General features: G+C 42.4%; 1 protein-coding gene across 1 annotated transcript in view; it reads left to right on the top strand.

Moving 5' to 3' along the window:
- Positions 1-23,534, top strand: part of JAKMIP3 (Janus kinase and microtubule interacting protein 3) — an 893,040-nt gene that overhangs the window by 350,541 nt on the left and 518,965 nt on the right. Inside the window, exon 3 of the mRNA XM_085606202.1 lies at positions 3,260-3,757. Coding sequence (XP_085462328.1) covers positions 3,260-3,757 — 498 coding nt within the window. The remainder of the gene's footprint in view (positions 1-3,259; positions 3,758-23,534) is intronic.

Raw genomic sequence — 23,534 nt, 5'->3', positions numbered from 1 at the left:
AGCTTGGTGAAACCTGTTTGGGCTGTCTGCCCTTACATAACTATGGAGAGGAGGGATTATCTTTTTTAAGGTTTTCGGTTTTATGCATTTACATGCAACTTTGCTATCGAATGTGATTACATGATGATCTAGCCACTAACAGGCATTGACAGTTACGTTTGAAACGTTCTTGCAGCAGTTGAAGAATAGATTCAGAGTGTTTCCTGGTAGTGAGGAACTCTTTTGAGATAGGTGGATATTTGTGGTATGCATTTATAGAGGTCTGGTGTAAGTGGTCTGTATAGACGTACATATGTATTTCTAAACTGTGCATACCTGGGGTATTCATGTCGCTGATGAGTGCTAATGATGCAGAGCATTTATGTAACTAGTAACAACGCTGGCCACAACCAGGTTTTATAACCATTTTTCTTGAATTTGAGATGGTTGTCCTGAGCACGTAGTAAACACTGGGGCTTTTTACATAACTGGAAGGTTCAGACTCTGGAAGGCCTTTCTCTGTGCCTGCTTTGTAAAAAAACAAATCTCTAGTCACTACTCCGAGTTTGTACAATCGTTTTCATTACTCTGAATGCTAGTTTTCCTCATCACAGTCCTTGCAACATGAGGTTGAACTCATCCAACACACAGAATTTACATATGGTATCCTAATTTACTTTGCAAATAAAACTGGGGCCTATCTAAGCATCCATTTTAGGTACTAAAACATCAAGTTTGCAGCACTCAGCGCATCAGGGTTACACAAAAGTTGGAAAGGTCAGTCTTCTTTGAGAAAATGCGGATTGATGCACTTGTTTTGTTCCACCATGGAATCACCCTATCAGGTAAAAAGAGCCTGGTACCTCACAAGAGTGGATAGCCCAAGTATGGCCCTGTTACTATGGAAAGACATCTTAAAGTTGGCAGATTTCCCATTCTTAAATAGAGGTCTGTGGAAAGCCAAAGATATGGGTCATGAACCTTGATGGGCTGGCCTCTATGCTTGCATCATGTCGGATTAGCATGGAAGATTTTGACAGTATGTTCTGGTGCTTAATACAGTGCTACGTTCTCTAAGTGTGCTGTCCTCTACCCACATAAGCTTCGTATACAAAATCAAAACCTTTAATATAATTCACTGAGTCACACACAAGATAACAGTAGATCTCTTGATCTTGTTTCCTTATAATGAGTCTGTCAGCTTGCTACATTTTATTTTCCTTTGTCAAGGACTGTTTAAACAATGTTCCAGTAATTTAGGCAGGAGAGCACCTGTATCCTCAACAATTCTGTTCTATCGTAAGGAATGTGAGAACTTCCATTAGCAGTATTATACCTATTCCTACAAGGCATTCAACAAATCTAAGGGCCCGATTCACAGAACTAACTTAAGACAAAATCCTAAACTTACTACCATTTTGGTATTCACAGAAGGCACTTAGTCATTTTGGTATTCACAGAAGGCACTTACTCATTTCGGTATTCACAGAAGTTAGGAGTCCTAACTTTAGGACTCCTAAATGCCTTCTGTGAATACCGAAAGTCTTAAACTTAGGATTTTTCTCAGTTTAGTAGTAGTATAGTTAGGACTCCTAACTTTAGGACTCCTAAATGCCTTCTGTGAATACCGAAAACCTTAAAATTAGGATTTTTCTCAGTTTAGTAGTAGTATAGTTAGGACTCCTAACTTTAGGACTCCTAAATGCCTTCTGTGAATACCGAAAGTCTTAAAATTAGGATTTTCCTCAATTTAGTAGTAGTAAAGTTAGGAGTCCTAACTTTAGGACTCCTAAACTGAGAAAAATCCTAATTTTAAGACTTTCGGTATTCACAGAAGGCATTTAGGAGTCCTAAAGTTAGGACTCTTAACTTCTGTGAATACCGAAGTGAGTAAGTGTCTTCTGTGAGTACCAAAATGAGTAAGTGCCTTCTGTGAATACGAAAATGGTAGTAAGTTTAGGATTTTGTCTTAAGTTAGTTCTGTGAATCAGGCTCTAAGCCTTTAGCAATGATGTAGCACTCAAAAGTAGAGAGCTCATTTTCCTCATATATGCTATACACAGTGATGAGTCAGGAGCAAGTGGAGTTTTTTAGTACTAAATAACTGCCATATAAAAGTTTAATTTGGGGAGGCAATTCCTCCAAGAATTAGAACCATTTTAAACATTAATTTAAAGAGTGAGACAGGCCTTAGTGATTGGCACTTTGTTGTTCGATGTCAACAAATGCACTATACGCTTTGTCTCAGCTGCCCGGATGCCAAGGCTCTATTTACCTTCACAGACTCATAATTAGGCAATAAATCAGTCCTTCCTATTCTGTCTAGGACTACTTAGAAGCTCAGCGACTTGAGATTAACTCTAGAAGTAAGCAGTGGTCGCTTGTAACTACGCGTTCCTTTGCTACATTCATATAAATAGTATTCAACTCTAAAATGACCAGGGCTACTGCTATGGATCTCTAAAGGATTTAGGAGAGAAGAAGAGATAGCATTAGGTACTTTAGCCTGATTTAGCGTACCACAGAAGGGTACTCCATCACAGATGTGATAGATACCCTGTTATTACAAGTGTTAGGATGTAATGCACTTGAATTCATACGGACAACAGATCCGTCGCGTTTGTAATGGAGTAAGTAACCTGTCCGCTAAACCTTCATTCAGGCCCTTTGTGTCATTGCGGTACAACCTGTGATAGTGTGAAGGTGTCTAGGTTACAAAGAATATTTCACAGAACTTAGAAACACATATGCACCTAAACCATGTACCAAATTTAGGTGTGGCCCATGAGGGTATTTGATGCAATATTTGTTAAGATTGAGTCACAAACCTGGCACCAGACTATTCTGGTAGCTGCACTTCATCATTTGACTTCCTTGCAGTTATTGCTAACAATGTTTGCAGTTGTTACCTACAGACTGAGAAATCACCATCACTTTTAGTGTATTTGCAGTCGTTTCTAATAACATTTCCAGCCATTGCTTTTATCTTGTGAAATCTCTTAACCCCAGTATTTACTGTTCATCCAAACAGTGTGTATCTTTACTTTCACCAAGGGAGTGCCCTTTAGACACTTCCTTAATCCAGGGGGCATCACACTGTGCAGTAATTGTTTATATCTTAAATATGTTCACTTTTTCTTTTCTTTGCATGAAAGTATGGATACCCTCTTTATTAAACTGTTTTACAAAATAAAGCAGTGGGGCCCATTGTTACATTTTAACAGATTTTTGCAAGAACCTTATTTCTCATATGAATATTGATATTTCCTTATTGTTTTAGGCCACCAAGTTGGAAAGGGACAAAAACCAGGAAGTAAAGCAGATCAAAGAGCACGAACAACACAAAAATATTGTGTTGGTGACAGAACTTAAGGCAAAACTCCATGAAGAGAAAATGAAGGAGCTGCAAGTTGTAAGAGAAACCCTACTGAGACAACACGAAGCAGAGCTGCTGCGGGTCATAAAGATTAAAGACAATGAAAATCAGAGATTGCAGACTGTGGTGAGTGCCTTGCGCGATGGTGCACCAGAGAAGGTCAAGACTGTGCTCTACAGCGAAGCCAGAGATGAAGCCAAGAAAACGTTCGAATTAGAGAAAGTCAAAATGCAGCAAGAGATTTCTGAGCTAAAGGGAGCCAAAAAGCAGGTGGAAGAGGCCTTGACTGTGGTTGCTCAAGCTGACAAATTGAAGGCCGCAGAGATCAGGAGTGTGTATCACCTGCATCAGGAGGAAATCAGTCGGATCAAGCGGGAATGTGAACGAGAAATACGCAGACTGGTATGTGCTCAAATTATTCACTTTATGGTAGCAAAAAAATGTGTTTTCATTCTTTAATACATTGCAAAATCCATTTTGTTTACCCATACTAAAAAATATCACATTATTAATTCCTGGCCACTGTCTCTTAAGGTAAACTAAAAGATGCATGTAATTCTTGCTAAAATGCAGCATAATGTGTGTATTCATCTGTTTTCGGGTGTCTGGACTCAATTAATTTGACCAATGGCTTGATGTAGCATTGCTTCAAGAGTAAAAGTCAATGAGAATCTCACAAATATTCTCAAACTAGTAAGTGCGCTGTGATGAGGGGTTGAGAAAATAAATACGAAAAGTGTTGGGATGAAAGATTGTTTCAGATCCGAATCACTACAACATTCCTAATGTTCAGGTATAGGTTGGTGCACTTGGATGTATTTTTATTTTCGCAAAGATCAAGTGACAATATTTCAAGTGATTTTTTTTTTAAAGTTTAAATTTCAGAGCTTTTTCCTGGGATAGATGGTAGGGTAGGAGGAAAGCAATGGAATAAAAACATTATAGCGTGGACTATAATGTTATTGGAGTGTCAATTTTCAACGTGTATTTTGGACCCCATCCCTGCTTGAAAACATTTTAGACAACACTTTTTAAAAAAATATTTATTTGATCATATTTATTATGTGCCAAAGTTACAAAATTGTGTACAGACAGCTGCAAAAAAATTATTTTTTGGGCATCTTTGAAATTTCAATAAATTATACACACAATCTATAAGCCGAATAAAACTGTCATTGATCACTGGCAAACTTAACTAAATGCACATTTTTGTGCTTATTCTGATTGAGACCCATCGCTGCGCATCCTGTATACCATAAAATACACTATTTGAAATGAAAGGGCAAGTACCATTTACCTCCTAAAGAAGAAACCAACATCCCCTGAACAGACATGGGAAACAGATCAGCATACACATTATTCTACCATAAACACAACACTACTAAACTATTAAATGAAGTGTAATGGGTAAGTGGGAAACAGTAGTTGTTGTGGGCAGCGCCAACAATCAAGGGCATAGCTTCAGGGGGGTGTTTGGCTTGTTAATCCCCACTAATAAATATATTTTCTGGTAAATAGTTGGGTATGGGTGCTTTCAGTCGGGTATGGTGTGGTGTATGTCAGATTTCACCAGGAATTTGTATATACACACAGACAAAAACACACACACTCTCTCTTCCTATCTGTTTTGAAATACTTCTAAAACGTTTGTAAGTTTACAAAATAGTGTCTTTTTCCTCACTTAGTAGCTCTACCAATTTGCATTTCTCTCCTCTTCTACTGCCCCTTAAGCCCCTCTCATACACCCTGCCCCCGTATAATGTATTTTAACCTTATATGTCAGCGTGATTGTCAGAAAATTTGAAGCTCACACTCCCCTCCCCAATCTTACTCACCAAGCTATGCCCCTGCCGACAATGCCATTTTTAGCCAGAAGAATAAAGGGAAAATTGAGGCCTAGTTTCAGATCTTTTACTTTGCTTCTTGCCCACCTCCCAGAAAGTCACTACACCATCCGTGTCGCTTCCAACCACACCATCGATGACACAAAGTATTGTATGTTATTGGTAGAAGCTAGTAATGTTCCTTAAAAATTACAGTCAAGCCAAGTATTCCTGGGCATGGATGGATTCTGCTGACAGGTTCAGCATAATCATGCTGCCCTTATCAGGAGCTTGCTCTCATTCACTATGAGCGAGGTAGGATTCCAAACACCCTTTCTGCTTCAAATATTTTCAGACCATGCTCATATCGTTGAATGTCGGTGGGTAGTATTTTCTACTGTCTAAAATTGAGAAACCAGATTTGGAAAATTGAGTAAAACAATATCACGTTCAGCGTTAAAAGGTCAACAAATATTGAAGAAAATCTGAACACCAGAGAAGATCCAAGTTCTTAATCAGGACTAAAACAATAAATGCATCCACCTTTAGCATTCAAGAGACCATAAAATTCCCAAACATCCATTTAGAGGCTGGTCCTGGCCAGTCATTCAATTTCAGACACATGCCCAGACCTGTCCTTTCTGTTCTGCAATCTGAAAAAGCATCTGTCAGGGATGCAGGAACCTGGACACCACTACCCCTTGAAGGAAAATGTCTACATCACTTGAGAACGATTGAAAAAGTTACTCATCTTCTTCAAATATTAACTGCAATGCTTAAAAGCAAAGGAAGATAATAGAGGTCTTCTACACTGCCAGGCAGACATACATGCTGGCCGTCATGTATCCTCCACATCTAGCAAGAGATTTATTTTTATTGCCATGAGTGACTGACTTGGTACCCCAGCTACTGATAAAAATTAGCATACATTTCATGCTCACAAAGAAAGTGATGATGCATGTATGCCCCTATCGACTTGTCCTTGGGTCAAACAAGAAATGCATCAGAACCACCCGGAAGCACTCCTTGGCAAGGCACCATTTCAGGCTCCCAGACCTGTCACTGCTCAAGGGAGGCTAAGCCAAGGCATGGACCACACCCAGACTAGTGTGACTTGAGTCGCAAGGCCTCTGTGTAATTGTACTGTTACATACTATATGGGCCTTGTAATATGCTAGCATTGTCACTCTTATGTGTGCAGTTCAAATGCTAGAGTAAATAGTGCATGTGCAGGACCTGAAAAGCAGGCTAGCTTTTAAAAAAAAAAACTAAAATAGCTCATATAAGTGTACTTGATTGCCATATTTTAAATTAATCTTAACAAGGCAGTGAATGAAAAGCTACATTCTCTGATGCATATGCTATGCATGAACACGGCTGGCAGCAGTGGCCCGTGCAGGTAAGAGCGGTGGGGTGGAGTTGGGGGGGATTCGACAGACGATCACAAGGGACAATTACATAAAAAATGTATTTTCCTTCATCGTTGTCTGTCGAAATCCCCCCACACCCGGCCTCACCACACCACTGCTCTTACCTGCATGGGCCGCGGCTGACAGCCGGTCAAATATGGCTACAAGCAGAGATGACTTTGTGTGTTCAAAGACGGAAGAAAAGTAGCAGTAACCTTCTGGGTAAGACTTTATTTTGAACAGTAAGCCTTGTTCAACATCTTATGTAACGATGCAGGACCCCTGTATGAGCCAACCCATCCCCTCCGGTATATAAGATAGCAGTATAGGGGTAGGGTTAGAGACATGGACCAGTTGCTGCAGGGGATGTTGAAATATGGAGCTCTGACTTCGGATCTGATAGCACAATACGGTACGTGGGGAGGCTTTACATGACTTGGCACATTATGAGAGCAATCATGCTGTTAGATGATTGGGTATAATTTAGGTAGGTTTTAGACTAATAGGATAGGGAAGTGTGATCAAATATGATTGAGGCCGACGTAGCCTCTTCCCCAATTAGTACATCATCTACCGAGCTGTTTATACAATTTAAATCAGTTCTAATATGAATCATTCACAGATTAATAGTGTATAATCTATCATTCTGAATACTGATTTTGGGTACGGATGGGTCTCTGTACATATTGACTGCAGATGAGAGATTCTGTAACAAGTATGTCTGACTTCTTAGACAGAGACACCTACCATTTTTTTTTTCTTAAAAAAGTTACATTTTCCTTAGACGTTTATATTTTGGGGTAACACAACCGGTGGGCAATGACAGTTTCTACAAGGACCCATGATCAGTTCTGTAAAAAAAACTCGTTCATGTGGTCTCAAAGTGGCACTTTGCAAGGCACTTCCCAACAGATGACCCCACCAGGTATACAGAAAGAGTATATTTAAAGCACAGTTTAAAGCTAAAGTGTTGGTACAAGAGATGTGTGTGGGAAAAAAGAGAAGAGCATAGAGGACCATTACTAAAATGAGAAAGATTCACTACACATTCAAAGATTGTATCAATATTTAACCTCCATGTGTAGAGTCAACTTTTTGACTTATTTTGAAATGTGTTCAGTTTGCACACCTTACATATGAACTCGTTAACTGCTGGTCCACATTGTATTACTTTTCTACTCACCCTACCTCCCTCCTCCTGGTTTCTGCAATAAAGTACTACAAACAACCCTGCATATTTTTGATGTCACTTTAAGGCTGCTATAGTTTTAAATTTAAGTATCGGCAGCCACGGTCGGTAGTAGGAGTTCCTGCAGGGCGGTGACGTGGGGAGGGGGAGGGGCAGGGTGGGGGGTAGTAAACTATGGATTATTATCGGTATTAAATAAAAAACAGAGTGACTATAAAGAACTTATGCAGTCAAGTTGCCACATGTGTAGTAGACATTTTACAAAGTGATGAAGATTTCTAAATGATGTGTAGTGTCGCCTTTTAACACGAGAAGACACTTGGGTAAGTTGAGAGTATTTAGTATAGGAAAGCAGGCAGGCGCGTCTGTTTCTTCCGCTCAGTATGGCTAACTGCCAGTTCGCATTCCAGAACCCCCCATGTCCTTGGTAACAATTACCATGACAACCTAGGTGCTTAAGTGCAATACAGATACCACAGTGTGTTTATACTACTGGAAAAATAAATGATATTCCTTCGAATAGCGCACTCTGGCTTGTATTTTATTAAACCGCACATGGATAGCTTGCTTGAAATCATCATCAACACTGTTAACATAGCGGTATGGTTTATACAGTGAATATCTTTAGTTTGGTGCCGGATAATAAGGCTAAGAAGGTATGAACAGCTGCATTTTTGGATGTAATTTAGGGATTCAGAATTAAAGGTGGAGACTCCTCTTGTTTTACAGGCTTCCGGTAGGATAGTGACCTTGTCTTCAGGGTCTAGGGACTGTATTATATGGGGTGCCTGGTATGTGTTTCAAATTTACTTGACGTGTGCATAGTTACTCACATATTTCGGTGAAATACAGCTATAGATCAATGTGGACATGAACAGAAACCTGTCCTCATCTCTCTCTCTAGGAGGCCACCAAGAGGTGGTCCAGTGCTCTCAGTGGTCTTAAATGTTATCCACATGGATCACTAAGATTTTTCTTGATACAAACGGCTGGAATTAGATCTATTTTTCTCCATCAATTACTAAAAACAGGCAAGTAATTAGCAGTGCGTGTCTGGTGTGAGGTTGGTTTTAGAGTGGTAGTATTTACGAGTGCTAAAGTCAAGTGACCTAATTCAAAATAGTAATTGACTGTGGTGGCTGTGTGGTGGGTGGTTTGTGGGGCTATAGATTTTCTTTTGTGGTAGACAGCTCTAAGATGCTCATTACTTTTACAGCGTCTTCCGAGATTACTTCAATGAAGAATTTCTGTCAGGCAAAGGTTTTTTTTGATGAAGTGACAGCCCTAAAAATTTAAAATTTTATTGTTCCAATTTTAGACATGATGAATATAAAACATGAGTTATTTTTGTGGAAAAAGTGTGGTATCATTTAGTTTTCAAGTACTCTTTGACTATTTGATCATCTTAAAAAGACACATTTTAAGAGAACTGAAGTTTGATGAATTGAAGGTGGACTTGGACTTGGCCTTGGCAAGAACATGGAAGTGTCACTTTATACTTTGCCTTTCGGAAGGATGATTTAAAGAGCTTTATATAAGCTCTTTATCAGAGGGAACAACTGTATGTTTTACCATGACTCTTTTCTAGGGGTTCTTGACTTAGGAAGCATTTAGTTGGTTATTTTATGAAGTTGTATTCTCCTCTGAGCATTTATCAAGGCGAAACTGATATGTTTTGTAGGGTTCTGCAAAAAATTACAGAAGTTGACCTGTATTGTTTTCTGGCATGTGCTGACTTTTGGGTTGGGGTAAGGCATTGTCAGGGTATATTGAAGATAAAGTGTGAGGCTAGAGTCAGTGTAAGTTAAAATGGCTAGATTGGGGATCAGTCAAGTAGAGACTGAGGCTGACGATTTTGCCAGCTATATCAGTAATGTGTTTTTGCAGACAGAGTTCTTTCACATATTTTCATGTGATTTAACAAATCAAATGTTTAGGTCTCAAAAACGGAGGTCATTCATTGTCTTTAACATTAGCAAAGTGCTGAAATTCGGAAGGGTGGGCAAAAGGTCATAAGGTGGTCATGCGACCTGTCTAGGTTGAGAGTATTGATGGAGGAGAGAAGAGAGAACTTTCAGGTGGCTGGTATGTGTTCAAATTAGGTATCGGTTTCCATCTGAAAATGCGTGTTCCTCTACCGGAATAGGCAATTGTAATCAATATACTGATTACAGATGGATGCTTTGATCTCAGGCCAATATCAAGTCTATTTGGGAGTCCAAGGGCTTTATGGGACTAGTTCTTGCTTAGACAGAGCATATTGAGGTTTGGTGTTCCTACAGGACCTTCTACCTTCTGCTAAATTACATTAAAAGATGTACACTTAGAGTTGTAGTTTGGGCTTCAGTGGCGTTAAGGAGTGAAATCATTGTTGGGTGCAGCCGCGGCCCATGCAGGTAAGAACGGTGGGGCCGGGTGGGAGGGGGTTTCGACAGACGACCTTGAGGGAAAATTAATTATTTATTTATCTTTCCCTCTTGGTCATCTGTCGAATCGCCCCCTACCTGGCCCCACCACCCCACCACTCTTACCTGCACGGGCCAGGGCTGGTTGGGTGGGTCTGTGTATTTTGTATATCTTGAAGAGTGTGTTGAAGCAAATCTTTTTGAAGATTGCAATGGGGCACAAAATGGACGTGTATTTACTGATCATGGACAAGGTACCAGTATTTTGAGTTTTAAATACCATGTAATAAAAATATTGTGGCAAAAATATCAACAAGAAAAATATATATAGGTAAGCATAGATTTGCTATACTTAACTCCACATATATGTACCATGATAATATATGTCTTCAGGTAAGAAGATCTAGAGTTATGAATAGTAAATCTATATATTCCAATATATAATCACCTTCACAATATATTGATTATCGATATGCTTGCTGCACTATTCCAGTAGTAAGATAAATCTGTAGTCAATATGGTGACATATAGCTCACTAATGTGCATTTTTCTAGTTGTATTGGTGTGCGGCTTTATAATTTGGCATGGAGGTTTTTTGTGGTACCTGAATGATTTCACTGGAGGCTATTGAGATTATTTTCAGTAGAAGCAAACCTTGATTAAATATGTTATTGTAAAAGTTAATCTATTAATATCATTACCGTTGTCAGCTTTCCCTTTGTCATCAGAAGCACCCACAGCCAGATCCAAGTTTTTATCTAGCAGCACTCTGCATTAAGGAAATTGTAGTTTTACTTTTCAGTATGAATACAGAAGTCTCTGATTGTAGATTGCTGCTGGAAATATCAAACAGACCTAGCTAAGAGAGACCCTGAATAAATTGAAATTGTCCGCAATCCTCTGATATTCTTTTAAGACTAATGCCCTTCTTTAGAAAGTAGATATCCATTATGTTTCAAATTTCCAAAGATGCAGTTTTTCTGCATTAATTTGTGCTCTCGAACATTTGTGCACACCCCATTAAATGGCCACTGAATTGTTGTTACATATTATGCTGATGATACCACTTGATATCAAGTCTTTAATGCCTGGGTTATGGTATTTATATGTGGGAATTTGTCAAATCAAAAGGTCTTGGCTAATACTAGACCTAAAAATGCTTACATACATATATATATGTATACATCGCAGAGGTTCGGGTCAGTCATCTCATATATTGATCTGTTCAGTTGTCATGAATATTTTACTTTCACCCATCACAGCATACAACTTATTGCAATGGATCAGCCGACTTCAGACATTGACCTTCTTACTTGATCACATGTGCACAGCCACCTTAAAAGAAGTTAACTTCAGTGCCAATGCTATTGGGCCAATAATGAAACTTGCCAATGCATTTTCATTCCAGTCTTTATTCAGCTTTTTATCATTTTATTTTGGTCATCCGTGTCTGTTGAAACTCTGTCTTCAGAAATTCAAAGCCAATAGAACATTTTCTTTGAACAGAGAAGAATTATATTTCTTTTGATGCACGTTCAAACTAAAAATTCCTTCTAGAAAGAGGCCAGCTGTTTTATTAGAATTCTATGGCTAATTACATTTTACATTTGCTTTATGAACCAAATGAAAAGCTATGTGTAATGTTTATTAGAGTCTGAAATATATTTGGTCATCCAATGCACTGCCCATGAACCTTGAGCCCATGAACTGTCCTTCTTAAAATACGTCCCCAAGCTTTCTTAAATGTAGTTTGGGCATAGTTTTATACAGCAAACCTTTGGATGCAGTATTATAAATCCAAAATATCAAACAGAAATAACAGATTGATTCAAGCTATCCAAATTCATAGGAAGCTTGTACTTACGATGGTTCCCATGGTTATCCCATAGTTGTCATAGAGAGGAAGTTACTTCTTTGTCTTTTTTCTCTGAATTCAAGATCTGTTTCGTCAATTCTGCTGGATTGTTTGCCATTTGCCCTGCTGAAATCAACTTACCATGAAGACTATCTGGAGGTGATTTAAGATTTGCTGACATCCATTTAATATTTGGCAGGGGCGTAACACAGGCAACCGCAGCTCCTGCGTTGGGGGGGGGGGGGGCACCCACGCTCCAGGGGCCCCCTAGCGCGGAGCCAGTAAGCACTACACAATACACATCTGTGACCGTTTTTAATAGGTAATAATTAATAGGTAGGGGTTACGTAACTTACGTTACGATACGCTCACTCTAGACTTCATAAATGAAGGGGGGGCGTGCTCCAGCCAGGGGCCCCCTCAGCAGACCCAGCAAGCACTACACATCAGGCGTGACGGTAATTAATTAATAGGTAGCACTAGCAGCCAGTTAATTAACAAACTTACGCTCGCTCAAGCCTCTAGACTTGTCTTCATAAATTAAATGGTAAACTGTAAAATAAAAAAATGGGAACGGTGCGCACTGTGCAGCGTGCAGATGTCTCTGACGCCGCGTCTGCGCTGTCTTAGGGTGCGGCTTGTGTTTGACCAACAATTGTCATGCGCACTGCAGCTCGGGCAATTAAAAGTGCACATGATGGGTGAGGCGAGGAGGCATCCCAGGCTAGAGACGATTAAGAGACTGTCTTCTGCGGCCTCCACAGGTGAGTCTGTCGGTTACAGACAGTCAGGGTGGAATGTGAGAGAGAGAGAAGAATGCATCATCATGGGCAGTGGGCGGGCGGGCCGGGATTAAAAACCAAAGGTGATATAGGCCCCAGCCTGGTTCTGCGCAATGGAGACAGTGAAGATACATATCTCCAGTTACAGTGAGAGCGGAACGAGGTGATGGTTGCGGCTTGCGTACCAGTCGCGGGTCGTGGCGTGGCTGGCTGCAATAAATCAGAATTTTTACTCATGAGTCACATGCCTCCATCCATCCACCAAAGGGTTAGGTGGGTCAGTGCTGTACAAAACGGCTAATATTGCTCCTGTCCAGGTCCCCGCACTGGCAGCCAGGCTTCCTTTCATGTTTCCTCCTGGGCGCTGCATCTTCTTGTCTCCCAGATGGGTGTACTCGCAGACAGTCATGTCACCTCCGCCACACATCTAGGCCTTCTCACGGTCCCACCAGCTCCTTGTAGTCGACTCACCAGTGCCAGGCCTGTTGTGCCTGGTACTGCCACGTAGACCTCAGACGCAGGCCAGTCCTTAAGACCTTGATCGGGTCTGCACCAGCGTTCCAGTTGTTGCAATCGCCATTGCCAATGTGTCTCCGGCACAGCTGCAGGTTTCAAAAGTACGATGCCAGGATTATGATGAATGGAAGGGGGCCGGAAGCAGAGATTGTCACCGTGACAATCATCATGATTAAAAACCACATGCCATCAGCATAGAGAGATGATAGCCACATACTATCATGGAGGGGGTGGCAGTAACTGGTTTCGGGGAAGGGGGTGGCAGTAACTGGTATCGGGGAGGGGGGCGCAGTAGCAGGTACAGAATTCATAACGTAATGCACAATGTAAGCAGGAAAAGCTTCCAGACTTAAAGGGGGGGGGGAGCGAGAGGAACCAAAGAGGAGAGTGCACCCTCCCGTGTTTTAACACTATTTTACCAAAAAGTACTCATCACTACCGACTCACTAATGAGTGGTTGGATCTATTTGAACAATCCTGGAATTCTGATTGTGTGGAGATCCCTACGTGAAGCTACTATAGGAACACCACTACTAGGTGGGAAAGGAGGCAAATCCTTTTATTTTATATTCCCTCACACACCCTAGTGGTGTCATGCTTCATCATCGGGACACCCCGATGCCTAAACGTCAGGGCGGGCTCAACCGTCTTTCAGGGAGCTCTTTGGAAGATGTTTTTGGCCAGGGGGATAAAGGTTAAACGCCCACCAACAGATCCCAGTTTCCCTTTATTCTTGGATCTGCCGGGGGTAATGATAAAATATAAAGAAAGGGTCAGTAGGGATATTATGGTCCTAGGACCCTATAGCCAACATGTTTTAGTCCATGTAAGCCCCATAAAGGGTGCTGGACTTTCTTCAGGGCGAAATTGTGTGCCCCCTGGTATGAGTAGTACAGAGAATTTCCCTATTCTACTTATTATAAGGGCAGATAGCTGGTCCTTATCACTTTTCTAGGACAAATTAGTCTCATGTAATCACTCCATCTAGGAAGAGAAAAAGAAAAGAAAAAGATACCACACATCGTTGTATATAGAGTTCGAGATTGTTCATATCTACATGCGTTCGTGTGCACTGACCTGTGGTGAAAGGTTTTTCCCACCACGCACGCAGATGTGGCGAGTGAAAACATACTTTGTCTATCACACGCTCGTGTTTGCATTATGCCCATTGTAGTGGCGGCATTGTGCCGCATCCTATCACCTTCCACTCTTAGGTGTGCATTGTTGATATTGATACAACATCCATGTCATTCACTCTTGCTCAAACTTGTGACTTTAAAAATCGCCATGTCTCATATATGTGATATATACACACGAAGGAGCATGGAGTGAGAGCATGCAAATACGTTTTTTAATATTTCCGAGAGACATGGCGATTTTTAAAGTCACAAGTTTGAGCAAGAGTGAATGACACAAATGTTGTATCACTTGCCACCTCTGCGTGCGTGGTGGGAAAAACCTTTCACCACAGGTCAGTGCACACGAACGCATGTAGATATGAACAATCTAGAACTCTATATACAACGATGTGTGGTAGCTTTTTCTTTTCTTTTTCTCTTCCTAGATGGAGTGATTACATGAGACTAATGTGTCCTAGAAAAGTGATAAGGACCAGCTATCTGCCCTTATAATAAGTAGAATAGGGAAATACTCCGTACTACTCATACCAGGGGACACACAATTTCGCCCTGAAGAAAGTCCAGCACCCTTTATGGGGCTTACATGGACTGAAACATGTTGGCTATAGGGTCCTAGGACCATAATATCCCTACTGACCCTTTCTTTATATTTTATTATTACCCCCGGCAGATCCAAGAATAAAGGGAAACTGGGATCGGTTGGTGGGCTTTTAATCTTTATCCCCCTGGCCAAAAACATCTTCCTAAGAGCTCCCTGAAAGACGGTTGAGCCCACCCTGACGTTTAGGCGTCGGGGTGTCCCGATGATGAAGCATGACACCACTAGGGTGTGTGAGGGAATATAAAATAAAAGGATTTGCCTCCTTTCCCACCTAGTAGTGGTGTTCCTATAGTAGCTTCACGTAGGGATCTCCACACAATCAGAATTCCAGGATTGTTCAAATAGATCCAACCACTCATTAGTGAGTCGGTAGTGGGGAGTACAGTATACATAACCCCTGATTTGCATGAAGGCCTTTGGCCCTGAAAGGCCACTCAGTAATCTGAGACTAATCCCCTCAGAGGGAGCTACAAGCTACGTCACATGGTCACACAAGCATCGAGTAGGCCACAATAACCTCACTTTAAAGCATGAGTCAATACCTAGTCGTCTCGTTATTATCCACCTGCACAGACACCAATGGGCTTCTGTGCAACATGCCGGGTGTTAGATTTGGGGGTCTCTAGTTGGCACAGGTAGGTACTTGTGACAAATAGGGACCCTTGCCTCTAGTCAGGGTAAGGGGGTACACTCATAAAATAACCCCTGCTCACCCCCTTGGTAGCTTGGCACGAGCAGACAGGCTTATCTCAGAGGCAGTGTGTAAAGCATTTGTGACCACATACAGTAATCCAGTGACAACACTACAAATGGACACCACACAGGTTTTATATAAAAAAATAAGTATACTTTATATAGATTTACCACAAGACCATAAACAACAAAAATACACAATACTATTACTTTAAGATGGTAGTTTTTAGCTTAGTTCAGTTCAATTCTTAAGATGCGACACTTTGCGTCAATGTACCTTACGATTCGTTTCGCTTCCACGACAAGCAATGTCGCAGCGATGGAAATGCGACAAAGTTCTGGTGCAAAGAAATAAAGACGTGAAGATCTTCCAGATGTGGCACGCTTCTCCGGGGATGCGAGAAGTTCTCGGTTCGATGCGTGGACTGCAGTGGCGACATCCTTGTTCAGAAGTGCGACAACAACAGCTTCAGCTGCGACACTCTTCTCCCAGTTTGCATGAAGCTTCTGCACAATACGACAACTACAGCGGCGACATCCTTGTTTAGAAATGCGATGGCAGCAGCTCAGACTGCGGCGCGCATCTCTTGGGATGCGAGGCGCTTTCCTTGATGTGGTGCAATGCGACAGTTCCAGCGGCGACACCCTTGTTCAGAAGTGCGACGGCAGCAACAGCGACGGCGACATGCTTCTTCCTCGTTGCGAGACCCTTCTCTTGATGCGGTGCAGTGCGACAACTCCAGCGGCGACACCCTTGTTCAGATGTGTGACAGCAGGCAGCAGCGACGGCGACACGCTTCCTCTTCGTTGCGAGACGCTTCTCACGATACGGTGCAGTGCGACAACTCCAGCAGTGACACCCTTGTTCAGAAGTGCGACGGCAGCAGCAGCGACGGCGACATGCTTCGGCTTCGTTGAGTCGCGCTTCCAGCTCGTTGCCACACGCAGTCCCTCAGAAGGCCCAACACAGCAGCAGGCACTTCCGAAGAACTCTGGGGAGCTGAGGGTTGAAGTCTGTTGTCCCTGAGACTTCAGCAGGAGGCAAGCTCTGTTCCAAGCCCTTGGAGATCCTTACAAGTTGAAATAAGCACACAAAGTCTCTTCTCCTTCCTTTGGCAGTCAGGCAAACCACTACAGGCCAATCCCCCAAGCAGCACTTCAGCTTAGGGGTAGTTTCTCCTCAGTTTCTTCAGGTTCTGCTCCTCAGTAAAGGTTTCTTCTTGTTCCAAAGGTGATCTAATTTCTTGGGATCAGGGTCCCAATATTTATACCCCAAAATCCTTTGTCCTCTGAGGGCAGAGGGGCCTTTGCCCAGTCCAAACCAGTTCTGGAGCACTCTGTTTACATGACTCCTTCTTTCCTTTCACAGTGCAGGGCAGAAACATCAGACGCCCCACAGGAGGTGGAGCCAGCATTGTGGAGGGAAAGCACAGCCCTGGAGCACTTTGTTGACATGATTCCTTCTCTCCTTTCACAGTGCAGGGCAGAGACATCAGACGCACCACAGGGGGTGGAGCCAGCACTGTGGGGGGCAGGCACTGTCCTATTCAGGTCCCAGGTGCAACTCCTCCCTCCCATCTAGATGCAGATCTCTCTATTCACCACTGGGCGGACTCACCCTGTCTCCTGGAATCCCCCAGCCCTGTCACTCAAACTCCAGACAAGGAATACACAACCTAGCAGAGGCAGGTTTGAATGGTTAGACAAGAAAATACCTACTTTCTAAAAGTGGTATTTTCAAACACAGTATGTTAAAACCAACTTCACTAAAATATGTATTTTATCATTCTGAGTTCAGGCATACTAAAATCGAATTTCTACCGTGTTCCCTGAGACAGTTAGGATTATAAGATGTAATGATCAAACTGCCCATTCTGGCCTATGGAGAACAGGTAGCCTTGCAATAGTGAACAACGAAAATTGCTGTAATTCACTATTAGGACATGCCACACACACCAGGGCATGTCCTACCTTATACTTACAATGCACCCTGCCCTTGGGCCTACCATAGCGGTGTCTGATATGAAGAAAAGGGAAGGTTTTGGGACTGGTAAGTGGGTTCACTTGCCCAGTCAGCATGACAGTACCAGACTGTATGTAGGCTCTGCAATGGCAGGCCTTAGACACACTTTTACAGGCTGCTTCTGTGGGTGGCACAACCAGTGCTGCAAGCCCACCAGCAGCATTTGGATTTACAAGCCCCGGGCACTCCTGGTGCACTGTACTAGGGTCTGACAGGTAACCCAAACCAACCAATCATGGAATCACTAATTCGTACAATAATTTACAATAGGGAGAGCATATGCACCCTAGCACTGATCAGCAGTGGTAAAGTGCCCAGAGTCATAAAACAGCCAACAACAGGTCAGAAAAAATACAGGAGGAAGGCAAAAAGTTTAGGCATGACCCTGCAAAAAGGGCCAAGTCCAACACCGGGGCCCTATTATCATGACGTGACCAGTCCTGGAGGGGACTGGATGTTGTGTCACACACTCCGGGTTCTAGTAATCCGTATACCCTATATCACAATACAGCAACGACGGAAGCAAAACCTTATTTATCTGCCTAATCTCCTGTGAGAGCCTGAGAGCTCTCAAAATCTTGTGATAAATGCCTAAGAAAATCAGCCACATAATATATAAAGTGTAATATCACAGTATATTAAGACTGTTTTAAAAAGTCCCAATACGAAATATTCAATAACAGCAGCTCGACTGCCAGGACCCAGCAACTGTGTCAACATTTCCACTCTGTCACTGCTTGTGGTGGTATTTTTATGTCAATCCCAGCGAGGTAAAAACTTCCTTTGAACTCACAGTGCCGCCGAGTCCCAATCCTACTATTCATCTGACTGCTAGAAGCTTCTAACTTATTTTGCTATTTTTACATTTATGTTTTAGAGAGGTGGCCTAACGGAATTCCGAATGTATACTACACACACGCTTTCTTCTTTATTAGCTATTGTGACTTTCCGATATTTTGTCGCTGTTTCATTTTGTTTTTCATAATTCTCACTCTATTTTATCTGAAATGAAATCCACAAACTGCATGTTTATTTTTCCATTTATTATTGATGCAAATGTTAAAACTTCTCGTTTTGAACAATGGAAAAATCAAGTTCATTCAATTGACTAGAACGGTAAACAAGCATGGACAAAGGCATTATGTCTGGCTTTTGTATACTGAATGTGCACAAACGCACTAAGCATAAAACACAAACACGAGCAGAGAAACCAACACACTTACAGACACCCATTAACAGAGACTTATAGACAGACATTCACGTATGCATACAGACCAAAAATATACAAACAAGCATAAAACAGGCCAAAATAAACATGGGCCACCATGCACACTGGGGTAAATAATGAGTGCTAGTGCCAGCGCCACATTGGGTGTTGTTCGCCAGTGGTGACTACTAAGCGATGTGTAGGTTGTACATCCGGCACCAAAGGGTGATGTGCAGCAGGGTACACAGATGACTGTAGAATCTGTAGATTAATAGAGTCAAAGCGAGATGTGCGGTATAGAAGTAGAACACATACACTGTGCTGTAGAGTAAAAGAAATCTGCAGCCTGGGTCACACACTCCTGCTGGTCACTGCAGTTCTAGTTTGTTAATTTTGTGCACGCAAGCTATTACAGTAACTGCCTACCTTAAATATGGTGTCGGCGATATTTGATATTTATACGTTTATATAGCGCCCGAATCACCCCGTCGGGGGTATCTCCACGCTGGGGCAGCGTGCTTCAGCCAGACAAACACACCTGAGAAGAGATAGGTTTTTAACAGCTTCCTGAAATGTGGGAGGTTCAGGCATTCGCGTAGTTGGCAGGGAAGTTCATTCCAGATGATCATTTGTTAATGGAACCTCCAGTGAAAACAGTGCATGCCATTTGCCATGTTGAAGAACGTTCACATTGTGAGGAAATATCGCCAAGGACAGACCCCATGAAGAGCAAATGAGGAAGCCTAGGGACAGAACTGGCCATGAGATTGATTCTATGGGGCTGCAGTAAGAAGGCGATTGAGAAGCATGATAGAACGGGTGGTCCCTCTCGGGGAGATTATGTAGTGGTCTTATGGCCAATATGCATACTTTGGGTCTAGGAGACATGGGCACAGATCATGGGTTCCCCACTACAGCACATTTTCTGATACTAGCTTGGGACGGGTCATTTGCTTTATTTCTCCATCTCTCCGTTTATGTAGCTGCCAATATTGAGGGAGCGCTTTGGAATTAAATATTGCAGTTCGCAGTGTTATGTATGTAAGTGTGTATTTGGATTTCTTTCATCAACATCTGATTGCTCTTGTGATAACGGTAGATGTCACACCCTCTCCATGTTGAACCATGTGGTTTCTATTCTTGTCATGTGTCTTAGCTACTTACATTCTGTCTGTGAGTCTGAAAGGTATAAGATGCCCTTGAGCCAATCATGGACAAAGAGCATGAACGTGCTGGATAACTCTGCAGGTTTAAAACGCTCTTTAGTGTCCTTTTCAGGAGGTCACTGGTTCAAGGATCATGCCACAGGCAGCTCGCGGCCTGGCTGGCAGTGGCAAGCTGAAGTAAGTGAGACAACAATGACAGCCAGACATGCAAACAGTGTGTTAAGTTAACAATTTAATTTTTAGTGTAAGCGGCAGCGCACGATCAGCTGCCTGAAGTTCAATCTCCCCTGGGCTGCTGGGCATGGCTGCAGGCTCTAGGCTCAGGCTACCGGTGGGCAGTGGGCTGCCCGCTGCAACCAAGTGTGTGCCTCACAGAGCCTGTGGCTGGTTTGCCCAAAATCATGCCCGGCGGTCGGTGCGTGCTGTAGTTTGGCGCCGTAACAAAGAATGACCATGAATCCAGCTCCACTTAAATTCATGTAGTGTAGCCTCCATAACATCTTAATGAATAGTGCTTATGTATTGTTATGGTATTATTGCTCTATATTTTAGATACCTAATATTCGCAATTGAAATGTATGTCGCACATAAGCATGCTAAAAAACTTGGCAGCAATGCCGCAGGTACGAGCGCACATTATTTCGAGCGCTTGTTGGCAAATGCAGCCGGCTTTCTGGCAGCCGTGCTTGGTTTGTATCGTGGGGGTAATTTAAAACAGGTGGGTCTCTTCTGACAGTCATACTAGCTGTTGGTTTTGCCATGGGATTACAGCACAGCTCCTGCCTCAGCCTGAGGATAATGCAGTACTGCCAGTATGGTGCCTGTCCATGCCCAAGTCAGTGTCACACTTAGGCAGCTAAGATGGATCCGTGTGTTGTAACTGTTCATGTTGGGACTGCCTCACATCCTGTTGGGTCGGGTCCCGTGGACAGAGAGGCGGCCCTGGAGTCCTGGTGCTCTCCTGATTGATTGCTGGCAGGGAGGGGGCCCAATGTGGGCAAAGGCTGGCAATTTTAGGGGCGCCAGATTTTTAGGTGGTGAGGCAAAGTGCTTGTTGGTGGGCCGGGCCTCCGGGGGGCCTCCATGTACTTTGCATGGGGGCCCCCTCAAGATTCGTTACGCCACTGATATTTGGGTAAAATGCCTTGGGTGCTTGAGATCGTTTCACAGACCACAAACCATCTATGGGGTCTCCATGATACGCTGCTCAAGATTGAAAGGATGCCTTGGCTTGTTACTTTGCATTCTACCACATTGATGGGCACAAGAGTTAACAGACCACTGTTGGAATACAGCAGCCTCCACAAAGTGTTTATGTCTTATGAATAAGGCTAATCATAGCTCATTTAAAAAATTGCTGGACCTATAGCACGTTTGTAGAATAGTGACCTACAGAGTTTAAACAATGCTACCATGATACTGAGTTCTGGTAGGGCGTGCCAGTGATAGCAGTTGCTGTGAGGGTGAATAAGTATGTTGTCAGGAATAATGCATATGTTAGAACCAATTCAGAGAATACAGCACAGACCTATATTGCTAAATCCTATCCACACTGTCAGCTCACCACCAACGTCCAAAGAAAAAATTCTCTTTGGGCCCCTGCACTAGCCACTCCTCTTCCTCACTCATCTTATTGCTTGTGCCTTGGACTTGCCAAAGGCTTGGATGCTGACAAGATTTCAAGCAGTCTGTCACACCTGGGACTATCAGCACAATGGAACTGTAAGGGAATCCCCGTCAACGGATACACAAGTTTGGTCATGGGAGCATAGGGGTGCATTTCCTGCAGACTATTGCCATACACCAAGTGCACTCAAGATCTAGTTGAATTGTGCCTTAGGCAACACAAATTACATATCAGTGCTAGGCCTTGGGAACTAAAGGTGTCTGGAAACTCAACAGCTAACAAAATAACGGCTGTCCTGGGGGTAATGAGCAAAATGCCCATCTTTATATCTACCAGATGATTAGCTCTTTCTCAAAGTCTTTCATTCATGCGATAGGTAACCCTCCAGGCCTGGTCAACTGTTAATCTCAGTCACAGTAAAGTCATATGATCCTATGTCATCAAGTAACAATCAATCCAAAGAATCTTCTTATGACATGTAATACAGGCGCAGCCGGCACAGGTAACGATGGGGCAGTGGGGTGGAGGTGGCGCGGGGGGTGGGGGTGGCCAGACGACGGGATAGGGAAAGTAAAATAAAAATAAAAATTATTTTAGTTTCCTTATCCTGTCATCTGTCCACTTCCCCCGCCACACCGCCCCATAGTTTTATTAATTTTTTATTTTAGTTTCCCTATCCCGTCATCTGTCCACTCCCCCTCCCCCGCCACACTGCCCCACCGTGCCTGTGCTGGGCATGCCTGAAACACAGGAACTATTTTTTTACCATGGCTGTTACTTACCTTTGGAATTTTAAAATTTCAATGGGCTGTTGGATTATGATCTCCCAATCGATGATTTAGAAACTCAGATAATGTGCAGGCTTTTTTCTGCTAGACGCTTGTGCTTTCCAGAGAGTTTAATTTAGGCTTTGGGCTGGGAGCATATTGTTTCTTCTCAGCATTTTGCATGTTAATATCGTTTTCAAGAACTTTTAATGTTATAGTGACAGTGTTTTGAATAAAATGACTGTTAATATAGAAAGGGAAGAATTTCCTGCCATGAACATGGGGCACAAGTGAAAGATGCTCAAAGAAGACCCAAGAAATATCTGCATAATAAATGTGTCCACTGCAAAGCCAACTATCCAGACCAGAGATCTAAAAGCCATGATTCTGACTAACTAGTTGTGTGGGAAATAAGATATGCAGGTGGAAAAAGATGCAACCTGAAATTAGTGAAAAGTTTCAAAATACCGTAACTGTCATAAGAAAATTCCTGCATTTTCATGGAGCTCGAAAATCTAAAAATGCTGGCCTAAAGGAGAAGGCTAATTCAACCAGGAAGATCCAAGACAGGAAAAGCAAACATAAAGGAAAGGTCTGCTGAAAGGTGACATAATAAGAATGAAAATAAGACATCCAAATCCTTCCATAAAAGGCATGGGAGAGTGTTGCAGACATTGAAGTAACCTCAATACCCACATGCCCAGACAAATGAAAGCTCAATATTCAGGGGTGACATGTCTATCTAAGTGAATGTGAGGTACAAGCTAGTAGCAGCTCCAAGACAAAAAGCAGACTAGTAGTAAGCACCCAAATACATGCAGCAGATATCATGCTACCTTAAATCTAATTATGTAAAGTCTATTTACTAATTAATCAAACCAGTCTGCATCCCAGTGTAAACCAAAGATGAAGCCGAGTTCAGAAAGTCATTGAAGTTCAAGACCTTCATAGCCAGGTCCTCTTACATGTACCACAAA

The sequence above is a fragment of the Triturus cristatus genome, chromosome 1_2 (assembly GCF_964204655.1).
Source record: "Triturus cristatus chromosome 1_2, aTriCri1.1, whole genome shotgun sequence".
In the NCBI taxonomy this organism is placed as follows: Eukaryota; Metazoa; Chordata; class Amphibia; order Caudata; family Salamandridae; genus Triturus; species Triturus cristatus.
The sequence above is the reverse complement of the archived record's forward strand: the minus strand, read 5'-3'. Positions and strand labels throughout refer to the sequence as shown.